General features: G+C 42.1%; 2 protein-coding genes across 3 annotated transcripts; one reads left to right on the top strand and one right to left on the bottom strand.

Moving 5' to 3' along the window:
- The first annotated feature begins 530 nt into the window (after window positions 1-530).
- LOC143322143 (cilia- and flagella-associated protein 70-like) lies at window positions 531-14,176 on the top strand. Its single transcript, XM_076733102.1, has 26 exons — window positions 531-654; window positions 1,821-2,007; window positions 2,198-2,293; window positions 2,434-2,516; window positions 3,069-3,254; window positions 3,524-3,706; window positions 4,083-4,177; window positions 4,675-4,765; window positions 5,280-5,417; window positions 5,735-5,896; window positions 6,189-6,281; window positions 6,541-6,632; window positions 6,930-6,990; window positions 7,128-7,310; window positions 7,505-7,636; window positions 7,725-7,853; window positions 8,121-8,254; window positions 8,344-8,459; window positions 8,905-9,111; window positions 9,613-9,755; window positions 10,227-10,379; window positions 11,309-11,470; window positions 12,405-12,494; window positions 12,826-12,927; window positions 13,325-13,372; window positions 13,820-14,176. The coding sequence occupies exons 1-26, from the start codon at window positions 583-585 to the stop codon at window positions 13,928-13,930; spliced, it is 3,249 nt and encodes a 1,082-aa protein (XP_076589217.1). The 5' UTR covers window positions 531-582; the 3' UTR covers window positions 13,931-14,176.
- Window positions 13,976-19,562, bottom strand: LOC143322151 (transmembrane protein 138-like). 2 transcript variants are annotated; one of them, XM_076733126.1, is made up of 5 exons: window positions 19,430-19,562; window positions 17,199-17,800; window positions 16,816-16,987; window positions 16,423-16,498; window positions 13,976-14,755 (listed from the first exon to the last, which is right to left on the bottom strand). In XM_076733126.1, the coding sequence occupies exons 3-5, from the start codon at window positions 16,957-16,959 to the stop codon at window positions 14,643-14,645; spliced, it is 333 nt and encodes a 110-aa protein (XP_076589241.1). In that variant the 5' UTR covers window positions 16,960-16,987; window positions 17,199-17,800; window positions 19,430-19,562; the 3' UTR covers window positions 13,976-14,642. The 2 variants fall into 2 exon arrangements, with proteins under 2 accessions (XP_076589241.1, XP_076589232.1); XM_076733117.1 differs by lacking the exon at window positions 19,430-19,562 and adding an exon at window positions 18,628-19,163.
- Window positions 19,563-19,739: the final 177 nt, after the last annotated feature.

Consider the following 19,739-nt stretch of genomic DNA (forward strand, 5'->3'; position numbering starts at 1 on the left):
ATAACCTGCCTGGTGCCGTAAGTGTTGCACCACCAGTGCAGTGTCCTTTGAGAGTAGTGACCCCTGCTGTCACAGTGCCGCTATTACAACAGCAAAATCTAATTTCTCTGAGAGCAGTAGCAGGAGAAATAGTGCTATGCATTTGTTGAATAAAGGTGAAATTAGTAAGATATATTTCTGTTCCTTGCTTCGTTAGAACAACAAAAGCCAAAATTACAGAAATGTCTCCCCGCGAGGATGAAAAACAGTCTCTAACTGAACAACTTTCATTGTTTAACAACAGTCAAAGCAGATATACTGTATTATGTTATTCTGTTTGTTGTTTTGTTTCACTCCTGGTTGTCTGTTCGTTTGATTTATCATTTATATTTCACGCTGTCCTGAAAAGCCTTTTCTAAATTGTTTTGGAGTTACTGCTGCTGCTCCGTCAAACTAACGTCCGGGATTTCTGATTCTACTTGAACACACCACCGCGTGTAGTAGTGTTGCCACGGAAACGGGACTGTATCGAATACTCAACGAAAGAGCAACCACGGCTCTTAAAGTTAGCTAGTGTCCGTGTATGGTTTGTCTACAAACACAATGGAGACATTTGAGAACACTACAGGAACAAAGCTGACTATAACAATAACAGTCACCCGCGGAAACAACCTGGTAAGCTCATTCAACGTTAGTTAGCTTTACCCATGCTAAGTAGTCAACTAACGTTAACTGAAATGAGGCTACCAACGGCTAAAGCAACAGAAATGTGCCTGATAGGTGTCAAAAAGGTGCATTTTACCTGTCAACATAAAGCAACCATCTGTCACTGACTGTCACCAAAGTGTAGTTTGAAGCAACAGGCTGGGAATGAAATGTTCTCATTTTGATTTAATTTAAGATGAAGTGGATGATAGATGATGCTATGCATTAATAAACTGTGTTAGCTCACTGACACTGTGTTAGCTAACTGATATGAATGGTAGACGTAAGTGCAGGCCCTAATTTGTTTATGTTTGTGTTATGTTTCATTATGTTTGTATTTATATCATACTCTATACATATTTATTTAAATATCGCTTTTGTCAATATGGTAGGATAACAGATAGGCTGCTTGTATTTTTGGTTTGTTGTTGACTGATGTGTCTCGATGACCTCAAGGGATGGATCACGTAAAAGCTAGTAAATATAGCTAGTATAATATAGTTAGAGCTGTACATTACGCTTATGCACTTATCTAAGAATATTAGGATGTTAGTTGATGTTGCTCATTTCTTGTTTTCATTCCCCATATTTGTACAAGTGGCAGTGTTAGTTTTCATTGTATTATTACATTCAAGTGGGGAACAAGTGCTCTAAATTTTAAATGGAATTTTAAGTGGAAAAAAAAAATGTCATCTAATAGTCACCATCACCTCTGATCATAATTTTGTGTCCATATTTTATTATTGAGCAGTAAACAGTGTTTTCATCCAGTTTTCAGGTCCCACTTCACAATTCTATTCTCACTTTTCAAAGGCATCAAACCATACAACTGATCAAAGCTTCATCCCTGCCAAACAGGTCCATGAGGGTTTGGCAGCATACCAATGGCTCAAACTCATGGAGCATGCTTTTGACATTATGTGAAGTATACATTACTGAAAACAGAGAACTGTTAATTGTTACCTTATTGTCTAGTTTGATATAAACATCAGAGCTGGAAATTAAAAGACTGGTATCTGGATCAGGGGCAAATAAAGACTCTGACAACATTGGAAGGATAGTTGAGGTTCAGAAGGTGTGTGGATGACAGTGCAGTATCCGCCTCTTGTTACATATTCTGTTTTTTCTCTTTTCAGCATGGAAAAAAGGCAGACAGCTTCCAGAGTTTTCTGCAGGTTGAAATGGATGGAAGAGTGCTGGGAGAGTCAGATAAGAAGCAGGCCAACCCTGTGGAGCAGCGTGTTGACTACGACTTTACCTGCAGCTTCCACTGCCCCAAAGAAGCTCAGGCTCTCAGTAACATTGCCCATAAACCAATCATATGTAAGCTGAGATTGAAATGAGCAAGCCAGCAAGAAGATTAGTCAATCTTTGTATTAACACTGGGGATAATTTGCTTACTGCTAAATGAAAAGAACACAGGAAGGCCTGGAGTTGCCGTGCTGGTCTGCACAGCTATCAGTTTTCACAGCACTGTTTAATGTGAATGTTTGAATGTTTGTGTTGCGGTCAGTGACGGTGACGGAGGTCCTGCCTGAGGAGAAGAAAGTTGAAGCAAAGACACTGGTGCTGGGCCAAGCTGTGGTCAACCTGCTGCCGCTGCTACGAGGTACAGCTGTTCCTGTTAGAAATTATTGTTTTCATATTATAATTAAACAAACTGCTTTATTGCCCCAAATGTAAGTCGCTCTATGTTTCCTTACAGGGCAGAACTTTAACTGTTGGAATGATTTTCTCTTCTTTCTTCAGGTCAGTGCAGCTTCTCGTCCACAGTCGCCCTGAATCCAGTGACCAGCTCCCCAGCCAAAGAGTTCCAGACCTCCAGCAGCAAGGTTGGCTGGTTAATGTCAACAATAATATCACTCAGTTATTGGTAGAGGCAGTCATAGCTACTAGTAACATAGAGGTCACATCCTCTGTATTTTTGCTTAAGTGCAGTTAGAAAAGATCATCGTCTGGCCTTCAATTCTTCTGTTCTTACTCAGGAAATAAAATTGATTCACTTGTCAAATGAATTTTAGCTTCCTGGTCTGAATTTAAATGTGATAAATTTTGTTCATAGTTGTGCTTTCAATTTTTTTTCTGAGTTCAGCCTTTTCTGGTCCTTTTTCCAATGTTTCACCACAGTGTGTCAAATCTGTGATTCAACTTTTCTCACTGCTAATGAAAATGAACATTTATTATTATTGGTCCTTATCTTTTAATAAGGCCAGTTTTCAGGCCAAGACTTAAAATGACTCAACATTTTCCCACCAGCATTTGGAAAAGCTTTGAACCTCAGGCTGGAAACATCTGGAGCATTTTGCAGCCTTTAACATAAAAATGGTATTTGCAGAAAATCTAATTAAACATGAATGTGCCTCATGATTTGACCTCCCCCACAGCAGTCGACCCTGGATGTTTGTGTCAGTGTGTCGGATCCAGTGCTGTCTGAGGCTGAACTCTCAGCCTCCAACCTGCTGAAGGTAACCATGGAGACAGCCTACTCCATCCCAGAGTCATGGATGCTGCTGTCTGGTCCTGCGTCCTGCACATACACCGCTGCCTTGGAGGTCCCTCTTACTGCAGAAGTGAGCGTTACACAGTGCTTCTCATGTAGCTGCTTTATGCTGTTTCACTGAACACAAACAATTACAGTCATATAACACTCTAATACAACCCTCCAAAAAAATGTAGGGATATTTAGGCCTTCGTGATCTAAAATGTAAGGCACAACAGTAGTTGTTAAATCAGAATAAAACGAAAAACTCATGCTGCCTCATTAAGACCAACACAAATGCGAGTCTGTCCAGGCTGAAGGATTTTAATGATGTGGTTGTATTATTTCTCTGACTCCCAGAAAGATCAGGTGCTGATGTTCTGTGAAGGGCGGATGAAGGCAGGGGGGCAGAGGGAGGAGAGGGGCCGACAGAGGAAGAGGCCACATCGGGCCCTGCTGGTCCCGGGGAACCACTTCTGGCCTGCTGCCTTTTTCCAGGAAGAGCCCATCGAACAGGAGGACGGCGAGCTGACTGGCTTAGAGGTAGCGTCCTGCCCCTGCTGCCAGTTATGTTAGCTGGAATGCCTTGGCACATTGATTTTGCAGTATAACACATTACTGTTACCAACTGTCAATATATGGATCTGTGTGAAAATGAGGAATGTCATACACTGCCTTTCATTTGATAGACAAACTTTAAGGCAAACACCAGTTTCGTTTCCCAACACAACATGCAATTTGATGCATTGGTAAACTGCATTAAGCTTAGCTGTCAAGCTTAGATGTGACGTAAAAGTGCCTTAAAATCATTAAAAGTAGGTAAAGCAATTTGCCCTCAGTAGCATATCTAACACTGTAGAAAAATAATAACTCAGTTACACAGGCAGTGACAGGGCTGAAGGTCTAAATGTTCCTGCAGGACCGAGAGTTTCGCAATGAGGCAGAGACCATGAAGAGTAGGGTGAGCTGGGACACCGAAATGTGCTGCTTCCTGGATGCAGGAGGAACTACCAGGTCAGCTCCACACACACCACACTCCTCCTCCTCCTCCTCCTGTCTGCTATTGGCAGTAACTTTTATGATTTTATTCTAGAAAAGGAGAGTCAGTCATCAGTTTCTGGGGGCTATGTCTGGACTTTTCGACAAAAGAACACAGTTCAGGTTTATAGCAGAGTGAACTTGAAAACTTGGTTCCCTCGGTCAATGCATTTCAGGCCAAATGGAAAGGAAATCAGGAAGTCACGGAGAAGGTGTTTGATCTTTTTATTGACTTTACCTCAGGGTCATGCAATGAACCTGTCATTCTGTGATTTGTGTAACTCTGAAGTTCACAGTTTTAAGGCTTAGAATAAAAAATCTCAGTGAAGAAAACTGGTCACTACAGCAACAAATAATAACTTGGGACATGCAGTATATGAGTTAAACAAAACAAAAAAGAGAAAACAAAGACCAACATCAGAGATACAGAAAAGCATGAAAATATGTGTATCAGTGTTGACATCTAATTTCAGGCTGCGGCAGAGGATCACTGAGAGCAGACTCTGGCCGGTGGAGATTATGAGGTCGTTGGCTCCGCTGGCAAAGGCAGCAGAAACCAAACCGGTGAGATGGCTTTGTTATCAAAGGACAGGAAGTATTTTCAAGTTTCCTCTCTGTACTGTATCGACCCTGCAGAGCTATCTCCAGCCTGAACAGAATGTAAGAAATGGGGGCAAAATCCACTATCGTATCAGGCAAAATTGCTTTTAAGTTTTGTGTGTCTCCACAGTGTGTGTGTAAGCACTCACACTGTGGAGACATAAACAATCACATTGTGGGGACTCGCCTTCCTTATGGGGACAACACGCAGTGTCTGAAATGTAAATCATTAAATTTTAGGCTAAAGACTTGGGTTAAGGTTAAGGTTAAGTTAAGGGTCAGGTTGGGACAAGTGGTGGTGGTTATGGTCAGGATAAGTCTCCAGGAAATGAATGTAGGTCTATGCAATGTCCTCTGAAGTGATGGAAACACAACTCCATGTGCGTGTGTGTGTGTGTGTGTGTGTGTGTGTGTGTGTGTGTGTGTGTGTGTGTGTGTGTGTGTGTGCGTGCGTGTGCGTGCATGCGTGCATGTATAGCTTGCTGAGGAGAACCCAGAGATCCCCTTCCATGGCGTGGCGCTTGTGGACATGGGGCGGCTGCTGTATCCTGGAGTCAGCCGCATCCGAGGAGCATACAGCGTTCAGCCCTTCTCTGATGCTGTGTTGCTGAAAAAGGTCACAGAAATACACACACACGTAACTAATTTGCTTTCATTTTTGTTCATTTACGGCATTTATAGTTCTGGATCTGGGTTTGTGTTTACTAGAACAAACATTTTTTAATGGGTACCAGGAATTATATACAGGATACACAAAGGTTGTTGGCTTTCTTAACAGGTGTCTGACAAAATGATCTGTGTCCAGTCCAGAGACCATCATGTGTGATCCTATACTATACTAATAGTCACTTCAAAGAACTCTAATGCTGGTCCCATGGTGTGAACTGTTAAGTCTCTGTTCAAGTGAGTTTGTCATTGATCTTGTATTTAAAGGCCAGGCGGAGTGTCAGTGTGTTAAAGGAGCAGGCCAAGGCAGCAGCCAGCCTGGTCAAAGCTCGTGCTGGCTCAGCTGCAGGCTCTTACAGGGGCAAGGCAGGGAAGAGCATGGACGGAAGCAACAAGGGAGCCAAGGATTCCAAGGAGGCAGCCAAAAAGGTCAGCAGGGTCCTGACGGTCAGAGGAGATTCATTTTTACTTGACTGTTTAATTAGCAGAATCAGATAAAACATATACTGTAAAACAAGTCCTTACAGGTTTTTGAAAGCTTTTCAACCTGAGCAATACCCAGTGGTTGATTTTTTACCTCTGAAATAAATGATTTCACCAGGATTCCAGCAGTAAAAACACCAGTTTTTACTTGTCCAATTTCACCGAACTGTAGCCTTGGAAGTCTCACTTTATATTTTTGAAGGTTGGACCCTAATGTAGCCTGTTTTCATCATGTCAGCAGCCTGGCAACCAGAGCAGGATGCCTGCAGCCGACAGCGCAGTCGACAGCCTGTCCGAAACTGAGCTGCCACACATCAGTACGGAGGGAAATGTAAGCCTCCACTACACTGCAACACAACTCTGCACAGTATTTAGTGCAGTATCAATGCAGTCACAAACAATTTCGGGATCATTTACTGGAAACTGTAGTCGCAGTTTTAACAGATGCAGTGAAAGCAGCAGTAATGTAAACTTAAACTCCTGCTGTACATCCTTAAGACTGTAATAAAATGCTAACCTGTATCCAGTTTACATGCTTGCTGTTATGGGAAGTCTTCAGTCTATAAACATCTCATTCCTGTTAATGACAGATATATGTGGAGGCCAGAACTTACATTATCATTGAGATAGCCCTGGAGAAACCGCTGGTACCCGAAACATCTCCAGAGGAGCTGGCTAGAAGGTGAAGTGGTATATAAATCCTCTAAGTCCTGTGGTCAGTGAGTTTGACCTGGCTCTGTTGGTGACGCTGTCTTACTCGATTGCTGCCCTGGACAGGGCAGAACTTGGGAGCTGTCGGAAAATGTTCACTTCTGAAGTCACCTGGTTATTGAAATGAAGTCTGAAATTTTTTTAGTGACAGATTTACAGCCATCTGCACTCTGGTCTGTGACATTTGGTCTTTGCCTCTTGGGTTTGTGAGTGAATGTGGAACACGAATGACTGAGAATGTACTGAGATGTGTCTCCATTTCCTGCAGGGTGAAGGAGTTGATCCCACCCAGACCTCCACTGCCAGCAGGCCCTAGCAGAGCAGAGAGAGTAAAACACAGACACCGTTATACACTAAATACATTCTTATATACATCCATACACAGAACACACACACAGAAAATGAACCACACTCCAGGGGTTTTGCAGGCTTGCTGAATTCTCTCAATCGGTGTGTGCTCCTGCAGGCAGTGCTGGACTTCCACAGGCAGGTGGGCAACGTGGTGATGCATGTTTCCGAGCAGTATAAAGAATTGTTTGGAACAAGGTGCAAGCCGTGGGAAGACTGCAGCCGGGAGCAAATGAAGGTTCAACTCACGGGAGCGCTAAATATGTCAGTCAGATACTTCACCTTCAAGGAACAGATGAAGGTCAGAACAACCGCACACATCCCCCGTGGATGCATAGAACTTGCAGGAGCCCTGACAGTAGTTTTTTGGAGAGCATCTGTAGCCCATAAGGGTTTTCTCCTGGTGGTGATGGCTCCTCTGTCACTATTTGACTCCATATGTGTGTGTGTGTGTGTGTGTGTGTGTGTGTGTGTGTGTGTGTGTTTCTGGTGTAGCATGCAGTGGTGAGGATTGTACGTGACACGATGCAGCACACAGAGCCCTTCACCGACCCTCAGGAGCTAAAGGCTTTTGTCAGCAAGCTTTATGTTTACCTGGTGGACGAGATGCACATAGCTCTCAACAAGGTAACACGTGCACACACACACACACACACACACACACATATTTTTATGTACTGTTTATGTATGGTTATTTTCATCCTTTCCTCACCAGATTTATTCAGATGACGTGGATGATGACGCCCGGGATGAGATCCAGCTGAGTTCCTCTCAGCTCAGACAGTTTGCCAGAGAGGCTCAGCTTACTGGGGATTATCAGCAGGCTGTTCAGTACTACCAAGAGGTAACATAACAGGCTCGCCTTTCTTAATACTTCACTCAAAATAAATGAGGAAAAGCACTTGCTGAACTTGTTTTTTAGTCATAAGTAGACTGCTTTATATATAAAAAACTATAGTATAAATCAAAATGCACGCCTGTGATTGATTTATTGATTCGTTGTCACAAATATATCTTACATTTCACAGTCTTCTGTTTGTCCATTATCTCTGGAGATAATCGGTGTTTTTCTCTATTTGTTTGTTGCTAATAAAATAACTTTTTCCTGCAGCTGGTGGTGAGGCACCCCAGCGAGCCCTCCTTCAAGTTTGAGTGGGGAAGCCTCCACATGCTGACTGCAGATTACATGAAAGCTAAAGAGTGTTTCCATGACGCCGTGTCCATCAAGCAGGCACACCAACCCAGGTTAGAAGTTCTCCAGTTGCACTAAAAAGATAAACTTAATGTAACTGAACTTGGAGGTCCTGCGTGTCTGTATCCTCTTGTTTCTCCAGCCTGATGATGTGTGGGGTCTTGGCAGCCATGTTTGAGCATTATGAGGAGGCCCGGACCTTCCTGGAGCGAGCCACCAGCCTAGACCCAACCAGTGTGGTGGCCTGGACACTGCTGGGTGAGATGAAAGATCTGTATTCCTTCTTACTGCTGTTAACCAACACAGGACAAATACAGACCGCTACTACCAACACACCAAAGTGAAAAATCAGATATCAGCCAGTGACTGTCGTTTACCTTTGATATGACAGAGGCTTCATGAGAGACACTTCTTGACATGGTGTATGTGTACACTTTAAAAACCTTTCAGAGGGGTTTCTTTACAGCTAAAAGAAGAAAATTGAAATAAAATAAAAGATAATGAAAACCAGATACTCATAAATGGTAAATATCAACGTTATAAGAGATCAGCACAAATTATCAACATTTAGCTACTTTGGTTGAGTAACATTTTTATTAGCCCTCACAAACTCTGACCCTAATTTTCCCTGAGCTGTGATGCAGGAGAGTTGCATGCTGGGAAATGTGTAGTCTCGTTTCACATTTCTGGGCCTGCTGTCCAGGTTTGCTCCACGAAAGCCAGAACGAATCCATCCTGGCTGAGAGAGCTTTCCTGGAGGCCAGAAGGCAGCTGAGGGCAAGAGAAGCAAAGAGGCAAACACAGAAGGAGGAGAAGAAACTCAAGGAGGAGAAAAATAAAAAGGAGGAAGATCGGCATGAAGAAGAGGAGACGGCCACATCTGCACGTCAGTCTCACGCTGTTAAGCAAGGTGAGATGCAATGGAAGTAAAAGCAGTCAGAGTAGAGTGTGCTGTCTCCTCAACCGAATGTAATGACGTGTCGGTTTTCTCTCGTCACATGAGGGCCAAGCAGGAGGCAGGCATAAATGCCATTCTTGGAGAGAAAAGCAGAAATGCTAGAAGCAACTGTGGTGTTGTGTCTATGCCAGTGATGACTGAGAAAGGGCCATTTGGGGTTTAGTTTGTTCCTCAAGTGTTTCTGGTTCCAGTTTGCCTTTGTTCTAATGGATCTGTAGTGTTAATCTATAGCAAATCTTGTTGATATACAACATCGTCTCACAGCCTATACGTAGATTAGATGCATTCACGTTGGCAAGAATCAATAAAAAGACTTGAAAATAAGTCTGACCTCTTCTGTATGTCATGTGCTTATCGATGCTCTCAGTACACTTCAGCCTGAAGGCCTGTAGCAGACATAGGATCCTGGAGCAGCCAGTGTTACCTGACTGCGTTACCATCATTTTCTCCTAGACCCAGACTGTGGAGACCAGGACTCAGGGGCACAAGAAGAGCCTCCAGCACAGAGTGTCAGCTCCAGATCAGCTCCAGCTAAACTCTCTTCCACCATTTACACAGAGACAGCTCAGTTCCTGCTGCAGAACGCTGCCCTGCAGGTAGAAACACACTCAGTGGCTGGTCAGCCAGCTGGATGCACGCTGGTCAAATATTAATGAAAACATCCAACAAAGTATAGTATCACTGCAGGGTCATTTTGTCGCACTCAGTTTAATGTGTTCTGGTCCCAAAGTTATTTATGACCATTTTTGATACTCCAGCATTTGGAAAATGTCAGCTGGCTGTGGAAAAGACACATGCAGTGTAAATCTGTTTTCAGAGAGTCAAAGCACAGTGTCAATGAAAAGAATTTGGTTCCTCAAATCTCATTTGTCAGAAGAATTTTGAGCACAGCAACGGGGAATATCTATTTTATCTATACTGGCATGTTAAAATGGGCAGTGGCTGCCTTGAATGTCTCAATCTGAAAACTCAAATCATCAGCAGTAAAGTTTCAAGTAAATGAAAGGACAGATGTCCATGTTGTGGTTGCTAACAGTTGTCAGCAGTCACTGTTTTGCTGTTGTCAGATGGCAGAGCGTGCTCTGTCCCAGGAGCTGCTGTGGTCACACGGTGGTCGCAGTGTCTCCTATCTTCTTCATCTGGCCCAGCTGCAGCTGCTCAGAGCTGACTATTGCAGTGCCATGGACAGCCTCAGGGAGGCGCTGTTTCACAATGAACAGGTACTCACACCCTGACTACTGGCTGCAACACTGATCAAAGACTTTGTGGAAAATGTGGCATGAATGGTTCACTGCCTCTGTACTGCTCTGTTCCTCTGAGCCGTTTAAACTGCAGCAAAGATTCACATTTAGTTTGGGATTTATGAACTTCTTTCACCTCATTGTTTTTTATATGCAGCAAAAATATAATTGACTGGCCTGATGACATGACTTCGAATATATTATGTTACTGAAATTATGAAGTTAATCAGCACAGGCAGTGGCAAGTGACAAAACTGGATTTAATGAATGGAATACTTCAATTATTCAAAAATGTTACAGATATCAAGCTAAAATATGTAACAATCTGAACTTAACCTTTACTTAGGATGAAAGTCATAACTGCTCCTTGTTTCTGCACCAACATTATATTTAGTAGTCTAACAGTACATTCAATATTGCCTTTAACTGCTTTGTGGAAGATCCCATATATTGTAGTAACCGTGAGCCTCAGTCACTGTTGCTTTGATTTTGACTTAAGCCATAAATTCTGAGTTCTATCACTTCTAGTTCTACATACTTCATACTTCAAACAAAACATGATGCTGCAGTTGTCTGATTCATTCAAATTTGTTCAAATTCCAAAAGTCAAATGAATCAAATTCCAAAGTTCTGCGACTGAAGCTCTAATGATTTCAGGAGAAAAAGAGAGAAACTTCTGTTCAGCTTTTCGTACAAATGCTGAGCTCTGTCAGAGCAATGTTAAACGCAGAAGGCTGGTTGAGTAAGATGACAGCAAACATGAGTTAATCTGAGGCACTGAGTCCTTCTGAAAGGCCTGCTGGTGAAGTCAGACATGTTCTTCAGTGGTACTTGTTTGTTCATGAATGAAAGACTCTTTTTGAATCATTCTCATTCATGGATGGGAGTGTTGTGCACCCTGTGGGCAGGAAGCGGATGTGTGGGCTCTGAATGGTCACTGTCACTACCTGCGGGGGGCGCTCACTGATGCCCAGGAGAGCTATGAGCGGAGCCTGAACTCGCTGCAGCAGCCATCAGACTCTCACCTTGTCCTCCTCCGCCTGGGATCCATCTACCTCCAGCAGCAGAAGGTCAGATATTGAGCTCCAGCTCCATTGCTGGTTTACTCATGCACTGTGTCTGCTGATGAGTCAGGGGAGGAGATTTTACCTGGTGCATGTCCAAGAAAGACCACAAATTTCATCAGTCATTCTTGTAATCGACCAGTCAGAGGTGCCGCTCCCACACATCTTGGAAAAACTAGTCATAGTAAGTCTTTCAAAAATAGCAGAATTGGTCATGAGGAACAATGGGTTTTCCTGGACACGGTTTTAATTTGCAGGGCAATGTGAACATGTGAATGTGTATAACTATGTGAATGAATGTGTATTCTATGTGAGTGTGTCATAATTCATTCATTCAGTCAACCTTTGTTTAAATCTCAGTCACTGAGGGTGTGCTCAGTGAGTACAGCTAAAACACAATAAATACACACAAAAATAATTAACGACAAAACAAACACATACTCTTGTTCCATTCAAGAGCGGATTGGTCTGTAATCATCGTTTCACATTGACCAATAGGCACAATTGTGTTAATGTGTGTTTTCAAATGTAAATGTGTTGTAAAAGTGTGTGCAGCACAAGAACTAAAAGCAGTTTTCCCAAATTCAATGTTTACTCATGGGACTTCGAGCATCAGCCAATCACTCGAATGGCTCAAAGACTGACTACGGGACCAGTTTAAACAAGGGCTTGTAAGATTTCAGTGTGCAGTGTATCATCTGCATAAAGATGTGCAGTGGTACAGGCTGTTATATAGAATGTAATATTGTTAATGTAAATTGTCAATGAGACAGGACCCAATATTGAACCTTGTGGAACAAGGAGCATAAAATGAGCATTGTGCTGTAGACAGCAAGCCGAAACAGTTATTCTCAAGTTAGAGATCATCATTATAAGTGTAAAACATCCTCTTGAAGCCACTAAGTACAGTGTAACTTAATCTCTTATTTTGAACTTTCAGTTTGAGCAAGCCAGAGCTGTCTACCTTCAGGCTTGTGAGCAGTCCCCGTCCTGCCTGACCTGGCTGGGCCTGGGCACGGCCTGTTACCGGGTAAAACTCCACCTCCACCTCCAGAACAGTGATGGTTTAAAAGGCTCCAAAGAAGCAGCCTTATTTCCACATAGTATCTTGTGACATTACAGTGTTACAGGCAGTTGATGTTGGAGGTATATCTCCACTAAAAACTGCTGAGCTCAGTGATTTCAACATCTGAAAAATCCTGTCCTCAAAGCACAGGTTACTCTTTGATTCACTGTGTAGTTAGCTAACAAGTCTCATGTAAACAAGACAGCTGTGAAGTCGTTGGGAGCCATTATTTTATTCATTTAGTTTCCAAGAAAGTGAGCCTGTGTTGTGTGTTTTTGTGTGTCTGTCTGTGCAGCTGGAGGAGCTGTGTGACGCTGAGGGAGCTTTGACTGAGGCCAACCACTTGAATAACCAGAACGCAGAGGTGTGGGCTTACCTGTCTCTGATCTGCCTCAGGGTGAGTGATGACGAGGCTCTGAAAACGTCCCTTGAGGTTTATATTTAAATACAGGATATGACTCAATGGGCCGACATCTTCCTCTTATGAAGAATCCCAAAAACTGTCACCAAGAAATGTAGCCTTTCTGTTCCCAAACACAGGACACACAGCCGGTGTACGTTTGGTCCTTAGAATCCCACAATCCTTTGCTCACCAGTTGTGTCACCGTGTGATATTCATCTGTAAGCAAGTTCAGTTTAACCACAATGTCCAATGAAGGACACACCTCTGAGGCCTGCAGCACTTCAGGAATGTATCCAGTGAATTGGGACACTTTTCACTTGTCTGCAGCTGGATTTTTGGAGGCAGGCCACAGGAACCTGAACTAACCATGAAATGAATCTTTTGTTTTCAGTCTGGCAGACAAGAGGAAGCAGAGCAGTTTTATAAATATGCAACAAGGGTGAGTTAGTCCAGTGTTTTTATCAGCTGTGGTGATTTTAAAGTGGGGCTGGAACTAGTTATGGATTTATTGTTAATTATTGTTAATACTGCAAAACCACTGTTTCATTTTTTCTATATTAAACACTACATACACTCAAAAACAAAGTTTATGATTTTTCCTTCAGTCAGTAAAATACCAAAAAAAAATTCCTGTAGCATTTAATCATTTTTTAACTGAAGAGGAAATAATTTTATATAGATTTCCAAGTTTCTTTGGTTTTGCTGTCACACTAACAAATCTATGCTCCTGTATTCAACAGTAAATTTGTCATATTTTTTATATTGTATTATCTTGACTAAATATGTCCCTGCCATCCAAAACCTATTGGAAAGTAATTTCTCTTTTTCACTTCACGTAAAGAAACTCCCATCTAATGAAAACCTTTTCCCTTTTCATGGTATTCAGTTCAACCTGCAGAAGGAGTCACTCCTCAGAGAGTTCAGTGAGCTGAAGGATCAGCTGTGCTTCAGTCATCTGGAATCATGTTTTGGAACAAGCTCCAAAGCAGAGGTTTAAATCACATGACCAGTACATTTCATACACATACACACACAAAGTGTCTAAATGAGCAACACTTTCAAAAGACAATTTATTGTATGTTAAGCATATATATGTATTAGCATTAATTGTGGTGCAAATGATCAGATTTTACAGACAGTGGAGATCAGTAGCTGGCCAAGCCGTGATAACATTAAATATTGATATGACAAACAAGCTCAAAGCAACGCAAATAGTCTCAAATGCATACAAAACAACTGCAATGTAGTCTTTTTAAAAAATGTACAGCATTAACAAAAGAAAAGAAAAAGGGCATGTGGTGACTGGTATCAGCATGATTTTAAAAAGAGAAATCATCTCATTTTAAGTTTTTTTTCTATCTGAACAGCAGAACATGCCTGATGAGACGTTCTGTTGTTCGAAAACGCTTTACCAGATTTTGGCACAATCTTTCCTGCAGTGGACGGGAATGTTTGTTGGCTACATTTCCTCTCAAATACATTCTGAATGCAGATTTTTAAATTAAATGTATTTTTTTTTATTTTGAATTGGGAAATTAGTGCTCTCAATATGTAATTGGGATCTGATTGGAAATCATTTCATTTTGATTTATGTTTTTTCCCATTATATGGATTTTTGTCATGTATTTGCTTTCCATATGGGCATTTTTTATTGTGCCATTTTTGTACTAGTTCTGGCCTCTGTGGCATCATGTGCTGTCGCAGTGGGATCACTGTCTGACCCGAGCGTAGACTTCTCGCAGCCACGGCGAATCCTCGTAGAGGCGAGGGTCACCCAGATACTCTGAGGTCCTCTTGTACAGGTAGTAGTACAACACAGATGCTGCAAACGGGAAAATATATGAGGATGAGTTCACATGAAAAAACACCAAAACGTAGAGAAATTACACTCAAGGTGCTCTGAGTCACACGGTCGCCTTCCCAAAGAACAAGAATTACTGAGAGAGTTGAAAAAGGTGTTGATGAATACTGAGTCAGGGGTCACTCTGTTCCAGGTGCTGACATTCACAGATAGCTTCTGTCAGCTTCTGTCCTGGACTTTATTGTATTTAAAATCTCCATCTATCACATAACTAGTCCAAATTTAAATGAATGGAGGGCAGCACTTTGAATAAGCAGGCAGCAGCACAATACATCCAGAACAGCTCATGAAGTTTAGTGTTTCTCTGAATCTCCCGCTGCATTAACTTTCAGTATTGTCATGAAAATCAATGTGCAAAAACCTGAGACTTGCTTGAGTTATGCTAATCCAGCACACTGAATCCCCTCAGTGGCTCTTCAGTGGTAATGCAGTGCACACGTTTTAGAGGCCAAATTCCATCAGCAGAAAAATGATGACTTACATTTACATACAAAAGGTAAATGCATAAAAACATGACAAATGTCAGTGGTGTAAATAAATATATTAATGCCTTTTCTTAGTTTGCATATTTCATTACCCATTTCCAAGAAAGTAGCTCCTATGTTATGACTACACAGGGATTAAAGTAACTTCAGAGATAATGTGTGATTGTACATGGATGTTAGCATTGCAAAAACAGAGAGAGAAATGGGAGATCTCCACCAGCATTTATAACTCTGCATGGGATCAAAAAAGTACAGTTCAGCCCAGCAAGCAGAGTTTACAGTGTCTTAATGTAGGATCGTAATGAAAGAGACTCTGTGAGGCGGTGATGCAACACTGAATCACACACTGAGTAACCGTCTGGATGGGTCTTAAGTAGCAGACATAACAGAGAGATAAATGAAACATGGCTACACTCCTCATGCCCCCTCACACTTAATAAGGGATCACCTGCAGAGAACAACAACAAGACAATTAATCCTTTTATCCACTTATGAGCTTATACATGTATGAAAATCACACCCACTTGGAGATATGAGATCACTGCCTGGAGCCTGTTGGTCGAGCGGAGAGACTAACACGTTCACAAAAACTCTGAAAACACTAAGCTTTCTGTCAGTGACCTTCTACAGAGCATAACTAGAGCCATAATCACACTGAAATGCTCATTCTGTTCTCTCTGAATATTTGACAAAATTAGCAATGTGTCAGACATAAAGTGGGAACTGAGTAGGTGGGTGGAATGATGGCACAGTTCATGTAGTCCTTTTGTTTAATCCTTGTACCTAAAAGCAGCATTCAGTCTGTTTATTATACTCCTGCTCTGAAGAAAAAAATCTCCATATATTGTCTCCTACGTCTTATATTCAGCAGAGAGAAAACATAAACACTGTTTCTGAGTCCTGTAATCAGAGCATGTCTGAAATGTAAAAACTAATTTATACCAGTGGTACCGCTTTGATTGCTTCTCTCATTTCATTTAAGATCATGAATACGATTAAAACTCTGAAATGAGACACGTTTTTGACATCCCCAACAAGGCTCCAGAGACAGCAGTAATTTAATATGTAGACTTCTGCGTTCAGACATTGAAAATAAATGCATTTGGTTGGCATTAAAAACAGTGTGTAAACATGTCATCTTACCTGTTCTTTGGAACACAAACAGCACCTGAAGGCCGTCTGTCCAAATAAATCTGTTGGTGTTTAGCCAACGCAGATTCTGGAAAGATTATACAGAAAACATTCATCATTATTTTGATGTCACAGCTTTTAATAAAATGATTAAAAAGGAGGAAAAAGTCTTTGGCATGTATCTCAAATGAGTCACTAAAATTAGACTGATGGCAAAAACAGGACAAGATGGGCTGTTTGAGGGTGCTCAGAACCAGATTTCTGGCCAATTCCCAGTCTCATAATGTCATTCTGTTAGTTATATTTCAAACTAATTTAATGAAATTTGTACGATTTTGCACCCTTGTGAAAAATCTTAAAGGCCTTTAATATATTTCTGCACATTTGTACACACACAGCACGTACCATGAGCCAGGAATGGAGTATGATACTGAAGGTCAAATAGAGAGCAGAGAGCATTAGCAGAGCTCTAAACCGCTCCAGCAAGATGGCGACCAGGCCGACCTGGAACACGAAGGTGTTGAACAGCATCAACAGAATGATGATCATGTTAAACAGGATGGCGATGTCCTGGATGCTGTTGGAGAATCAGAAAAGAAAAGACGAGAGGGAAGAAACAGGAGGGACAGAAACAGAGAGATTACTCTTTGTGCAGATCTATTTCATTTCATTCCAGCATCCTTAATGACTCAGTATAGACAGCTAAAGCATACTATTTTTAGCCCCAAATTGTTTTCCCCTCAAGCCAAAGATAATGCTTGGCAGCTGCAACAATGAGGAACTCTTACATGAAAAGCACCAGCTGAACAGCCGGTTCAGCCCTCAGCAGCTCGCTGAAGGAGTTGACAAACAGGTCGAAGGAGAGCAGGCTGAGCTGAATCAGTAACACCAGAGAGTAGTTGCTGGTTTGGAGCGCCTCCGGCCCGAAGGCTGGGCGCCCGGGCGGACTGTGGTGCCACGATGGATCCAAGGCTGCACTGCACTCGCACACACACTACATAGAAACATCAATCCACACGCAGCAGTCCTGACTGATTTGAGGTCTTTGTGAGACGTTCAAATGGCTCCACTCTGATTGCCCAGATGCAGGTGAAGTGTGACTGATACAACATTAGGGCTCCATTTTCTCCTGGTAAAATTAGTCCTGTTTACTTTGGAAAAACTGAAGTCCTTTCGAAATGGGAAATGGAGTCCAGCTTTGGGAGGAGTTGCATGGCAGTCACAGATGTCAGCATGTCACAGCGGTTGATTTTCAACGCTCCAGCATGAACAGATGTGGTGGTGCAACACAGTCTGAAAACCTTCAGCACTGGCACGCCGCGATAGCAAAGGTTTTCTTGGATGTTCGTATCAAAACTGGTGAAATATCAGCACCAATCCAGCAGAGACTCTGTGGAAGGAGACAGAAGAGACACTTTAGTCTTCTGCAGGAGGACATCATGCTGGAAAACTGTATTTACTGCACAGTGCAACTGATTTAGATACACTTAAAGACGAGACTTGATTTGAAAAAGAGAAAAATGTTGTTATATTACCATGAACATAACCAGACATTAAACTGGCTGATGTTCTAATGTTCTAACCTTTGGCCTTATCAACACATAGGAGCTGCTGGAAAAACTGCCGAAAAGCATCAAACATTTGGTCACCTGCAAACAGGATTACGAGGAACAGGATGACCAAATAAACCTTCAGCAGGTGAATCACACCTTTGAGAGGGAGGGACCCCATGTGTCCAGTATCAGCTCATGCAACAGTGACTGAAGTGTGAGAAACCGAGAACAGTTTTCTGGAGTCAAACGTGGGCCGACATATTGAATACTTGACACAATGTCAAAACAAGCAGAGTGTTTACCTGCTAAGGAGAGGCTGTTAAATGTGCATGCTCGTAAAAGAATCAACACTCCACAGTGAAAGAGAATTCCTGCTGAATTTTATTTATGTGATTTCATTTTTTAGTATTGGGAGCAAAAAAATAGAAATTCCATGCAGAACAAAGGCAACCAAAACCATCTGCACAGCTAGATGCCAAAACAGGCCAATGAGAGAATCTGATTTTTAATCATTTGCATGAACCAAACCTTGAAGCACAAGAAAAAAAAATGCTTGCAAAGCAAATTTCAGGCCTCCAAAATAAACCCAACACTGATTAAGATGTAATTGAATGACGGCTAACTCTACACCAGGAAGGACATTTACACACAAATGACAGTTTACCGTTAAGTAGAAAAGCAGCTTCTCTCTCAAAAGAGCATCCTTTTCTGATAATATTCAGTGATATCCCAGAAACACAGAGCAGATCTTGAGGGATTCCTTCAGGTTACTTCTCATCCATTACATTAGACCATTTCTTCACTTGCTTGTTGTAGACTGAGAAAACAGGTCCTCCTTTCACTATTAGTTAAGTAGCTACTGTAAATCTTTGCCTTGGCTCCTCTTGCTGCTTCTGAGCCAGGATCACTATCCACCGGGCTCCTTCACACTGACACCAGGTGGATCCTCTTATGACTCCCGTATTTATAGCTTGGCACGGCCATGGCAGGTGCGAGGAAGATTAGGACTACTTCTAAACCGTAGAGCGGTGACCAGAGTTCTTGAAAGCTGTCCCACTGAGGTTCTGGGTTAGCAGCCCAACTGGCAAAAACTTAGAAAACAGAAAATAACACCAAAGTCTTACAGGTGAAACATCTTGTTCAAGGTTTTCCAGAGCTATGGAGACACATCAGAGACAGAGTTACTCATTTCTACTCTCTCTTCTTTTAAACTGTATTAAGTTTGCTGGATATTTAGTTTTCCTTTGACAACAACGTAGTGGTGTCATTTAAAAAGCCTATTGTTGACTGACTGTCGTTAACGTGCTCCCAACTTGTAGTTCTTAGTACTGCACCATTTAATCTTCTTAGGTAACTCCGTAACAGCTTGTTGCTTCAGGCAGAATTGATGCATCCTCCTTTTTACTGTTTCAGAATATCAGCTACGCCGGTTGAACTGCAGTCAGGACTGAAAAAAGTGTGTGTACCTGTGAGTGAAGGTTGTTCTCAGAGGCTGAAGTGAGTATCTGTCCAAATGATGCATGTGCACATCAACAGTGTGCAGCACAGGCTGACAGCTTGTCTCTGCTGCCCCAGTGACAGGTTTTATCCCCTCCTCCTCTCTAATAGACACGCACAAGACTTTTGTCATGACGTACTATGAATTGTGGGTAGTTTGTGTACATACATCATGACAGCAAGCTGTAGGACTGGATGTAGTTTAAAAATAATGTTAACTCCCTGTTTCAAAGCTTCAGTGGTGGAGACTGTATCCTCTGATGCTTAATAGATTAAAAG

This window comes from Chaetodon auriga, chromosome 1 (assembly GCF_051107435.1).
Source record: "Chaetodon auriga isolate fChaAug3 chromosome 1, fChaAug3.hap1, whole genome shotgun sequence".
NCBI lineage: Eukaryota > Metazoa > Chordata > Actinopteri > Chaetodontiformes > Chaetodontidae > Chaetodon > Chaetodon auriga.